This window comes from Pteropus alecto, unplaced genomic scaffold (genome assembly GCF_000325575.1).
Source record: "Pteropus alecto unplaced genomic scaffold, ASM32557v1 scaffold176, whole genome shotgun sequence".
NCBI classification, from domain to species: Eukaryota; Metazoa; Chordata; class Mammalia; order Chiroptera; family Pteropodidae; genus Pteropus; species Pteropus alecto.
Window position 1 is genome coordinate 1,950,170 of NW_006438644.1, and position 4,574 is coordinate 1,954,743.

Genomic DNA, 4,574 nt, shown 5'->3' on the forward strand with positions numbered 1-4,574 from the left:
GGAAGCGCTTCCCGCTGCAGCCCGGGGCGCACGAAACACCCGCCGCCTCTGCCCGGCGCCGCGGCGGCAAGGGGACCCCCGGGAAGGGGACGCGGGGACCGCCGGGAAGGCTCCTAACGAGGGTTTTCTTCTCTCTACCTTCTCCTCTGAGCGCGGGGAGGTGTCTCCTTCGCTCCCGGCCCCGCCCCGCCGTCTCCAAACACATTCCTAATCCTGCCGCCTCCTTTCTCGGATGGTGGCGAAAACTGACGAGGCGATGTTCGTGCAAACAGTCGCCGCCCCTGAGAAATTCTCTTCAGACCAGTTTTTCTTTCCTTACAAAGTGTCTGTTTATTCACAGGCAGACCATTAGGGTATCTTTCTATCTAAAGGGCAGAGGCTCGATGTCTCTTGGGCTAAGGGGCTGGTGACCTGCAGACAGCAAACATTTCTCTACAACAGTCAGGGACAGTTTACTGGTCTTAAATTAACATTTACGGTGTCGCGTTCTCTGCGTAGCCGGCTTGCCTCTCTTTCAATGCCATTTCTAAACAACCTCTTTTTACCCTGAAAAGCAACTGCACCGACTACTTTAAAAACATCATGCAGCCAAGTAGAGTTAGCAATGAATGAGCTTATTATGAGGTTTAGGGCAAAGAGATGAGGAGGGTGGTTATAAACAGAAAACTGCATATGTGTATGTGTAAAATTATAGGGAAACAGTAATATATTTCTGTTGTACATAACATTACATTTCTGTTCAGGCAACTGAAAAAAAAACCACAAAGATGCTCAAACACAGTAAGGAGCTTTGATGATTTTTTTAAAGCTGGTATAGGTTACTGGCAGCTCTCAAAAGAAGTTTCTCAGAGATAAACTAGATAATCAAGTCAATTTCTTCTGAACACTTCCATTGTGAGAGGGACACTGTGTGAGACTCTAGACCTACAGTTGTAAAGGCACGGAAAACAAAAGAAGAATCCAGCAACTTTCTCCTGGCTCCTCTGGCTCAGCAATTAAGGGTGCCCAGGTCTGCTCTTCTCAGATTTATGACGGGCTTTGTTCCTCCCCTTTGGGGTTTTCCAGCAAGAGCCTGAGCAGGGATTTCCCCAAAGTGTTCCACCCCTGAAAATCATCATCAGAACAGGTCAGGTCTTGAAGAGTAAAGGAGAAGGATCCACTGGGGATTGATTATGTGAAATAGGGTGGCTGGTGTGAGTGTTGGATCCCTGTCATAAGCAGACGGGGTCAAGGCTAAAGAATCTCTGCCCCATGGAAGAGGCCAGCTGTCCAGCAGAAGGTCACTCCCCCCGCCACCAACTTTTCATGGACAAGGGACAGGAACTACTGTGATTGATGACCATTCTCCAAGTCACCTCCATCCCCACCTGCCTTGAGTCATCATAGATTATTTCAGACCCTGAACACATAGCCAAGAGGGTGGGCACCTCAAGAAAATGGGACTCTGTGGGCCTGGAGAGGGAGGAGGGAAGGCTGCAGCCATCAAGTCTCCCCACACAGAATAAGCCTGTCCTGCTCCAGACATCTGGCATCCATCCAAGTTAGCTAACACCAGCTTTAACCAACCTAGCTAACCAAGAGAATGTCAATCAAGACACAGCTGAGATTTTAGTTAATGAAGGAGAAACTGTCTAAAATCTGCCTCCTCTGGCACTGGCACCTGGCTCTACCGATTATTTTGAAAACAGTGCCCATGATCCAGGAGTATGGCAAAGAGCGGAGAACTCCAAACTCCTTTCTTTGAGTCTTTGGACAATGAATTCAGCCATTCAAGAATAACTTCAAAGGACTTATAAAAATCCGCTAAGTTCTTTTTGAGAAATTCTTGTGTCAATTTTTTCTCACTGCATAGCACTTTTTCCTTTGTGCTTAAAACTCAACTTTCACTTACGACTTCAAAAATGACAGGTACTAAGAGACATTTAAGAAGAAATTTGGGGTTTTATGCATCTGGTAGAAAAATAGCTAGTGAAGAGTCAGTCTCCTTCCATGGGTACATCGTGAGCTTCAGATGCCTAAATGAGTCACCTTGACTTGCACCTAGGAGTTGAACTAGTTCTTCCTATAAATCCACTTGCTCCACCTGGATATAATTTACATTTGAAGTGAATTCCATTGCCCCACCCCCACCACACACACACAATTCCATGTTTCAAAATATTTGGGAATAAAGGAATTATTCTCAGGCCAGAGACCCTTTACATAGATGAATGTTTAAATTCAGCAAAACCAGCAATATTTCTCATCTATAAGACAGATATATGTAAATACAGCTATAGATATATAGATATTTGTTGAAGGCAAACTTTTTTATTTCTAACCATTTAGACAAGTTTTTTAAAATGCTGGTTAATCAAAAACAATGATTAGTTTTTAGTAAATTGAATTGCCTGAAGGAGGAGCTTTTACCTTAAAGCAATTGCCCCATTTGTCAGTATCTTTTTGCATAGCTTTGTATTTTCTTACCTGAACATTTTTACTTGCTTTTCATTTGGGGAAAGTTTCCTTTAGGAATTATATAGGTCTTTCAGCTCTGAAAACCATCTTTATGCCCAAAGCATGTTAGATAAAGTGACTTAATTAGGGGTCCCGGGGCTTTCTTTACTCCCCCAGGAAAACAAGGATTAAATACAAATGTTTACAATCAGATGCAAATGTCCTTACTCCTTAAAGACTAGGTGTTGCAATAATTATGCAACACCTGGTAATCTGCCTTGAGGCTGGGATAATTACAGCCCTAAGGCCCACATCCTGCACATGGAATCCTTACCTTGAGTAATAGTGTAGATGATAATGTGCCTACATCCAAGTTATCTCGAAGTGAAAGGACAAATCGAAGGTATTTTTAAGTCTGGTTTTCCTCCTAAAAGTAGAAGAAATTTAATCTGTCCTTTGAGATTCTATCAGTTACCCACGGCATTTTCAGTTTTCAGAATAGTCCATTATTTCAATATTCTCACGGAGTGATCGCAGTAATGTCGTTAATAGTATATCGATGTAGTTTTTCTTTTGACTACTGCTTTATCTTTGCTCTTTTTTTTTCTCTTAATTCTGGACCTCTGATCATATCGTGCGGTACAACTTGCAATCATACTTCCAAAATCAATTTAACCATCACCTTTATAAATAACCAGAGCAACAGCAGTCTTTGTCACAATTGCAAAATTTTGTCTCAGCAATTGACAGAAATTCTCACCTGACTGTTCACAGGTGATGAAAAGTAGGAAGGGAAGCACAGCTCCGTCTCATTCCTTCCAACAAAGATTAAATACCCCCGGGCCTTCCTGTAAACCCAGCTTGTGAAATATTCTCTTTTTGTAAAACTAGGGTCAAATTTGGTTTTAGAGGATCCAGTTGTCCCAGGCTAGCCAATAGCCTCTTGCCCTCTCTGCTTTCCCTGCCAAACGTTTGCAAAAGTTGTCCATTTGCCTCATGTCTTCATCTTCTCCTGTCGCCACTCGGCCCCCTGCATCCAGCTGCCGTCCCTGGACTTAAGGCACCATCAGACTCCATGTTACTCAGTTCAATGTAGGCTTTTCGTCTCTTACCTAACTTGACCTCCTGCCACCTTTGGCCATCTTGAGCCTCTCCCTGCTCTTGAGACTCTCTCCCCTTTTAGTTCCCATGCCAACACCCTCTTGATTTGCCTCCTGCCTCCTTGTCTATCTCTTTGCAGCTGGTTGTGTGAGCTCCTTTTTCTACATCCCTGCCTAAAGGTAGATGGTTCCCTCAGCAATATTTGTGCTCCTTCACAGACGCTCTCCAGGTGATTTCGCCTCCTGCTAAAGCTTCTGCTTTGACAACCTACCATCATCTACCTGTCACAAACTCCCCCAAATCATGGCAGATTTCTGTTCTGAGCTTCAGATCTACAACTATACTGCATTTAGTGCCAGTGCACTATGCAGATACATTTATAGTTAAAGTTCACAAATACACACTTATATCAATTCATTAGAGAACGGAAGAGCAAACTGAATGTGTTTGGGGCTATGGACTGTCAGCAAAGTAAAGAATGCTCAGTAAAGTGTAGCTCAGTATTTTTTAAACTTTTTTTTTTTACCACCTACCACAATAAGAAATACATTTTATGTCATGACCCAAATATATATTCACATGCATAACTTACCCATATTACATGTGATACATCTGACACATCTCATTCTATTCCGTTGTTTCATTATTTTAAGGAATGCTGCTCACAAACTACCAAATTGATTTCCCATCTCACTAAAGGGTTGCAACCTAGAGTTTGAAAACCGCTGCTGTCAGCCAAAACAGTGCCCTGTGAGTGTCAGTCCTGGCTCTCCTCAGTCTTAATGGCACACTCCAAGCTGGTTATTTATTTCCCTGGCACTCTCTTTCTGTCGTTCTTAAGTTAAGTGTTCTGGTAAACAATGTTGACCCAAAATGGCTGACATAGGGCAAGCATGTGATTCTCCTAGAAGTGCCCCCAAACGAACTAAAGAAGAAGAATATTCTGGACATTAAAATGCACCTTTCCTGGACCTCCACGCTTTCTCAGGAAATGGAAGCCTGGCTGGGGGATAAAAAGGCCGTTAGAGATTGGTAGA

The 4,574-nt window shown here is 43.1% G+C and overlaps 1 protein-coding gene across 1 annotated transcript in view; it reads right to left on the reverse strand.

Moving 5' to 3' along the window:
• Positions 1-524, reverse strand: part of PPP1R14C (protein phosphatase 1 regulatory inhibitor subunit 14C) — a 67,605-nt gene extending 67,081 nt beyond the window's left edge. Inside the window, exon 1 of the mRNA XM_015592372.2 lies at positions 478-524. Coding sequence (XP_015447858.1) covers positions 478-524 — 47 coding nt within the window. The remainder of the gene's footprint in view (positions 1-477) is intronic.
• Positions 525-4,574: the final 4,050 nt, after the last annotated feature.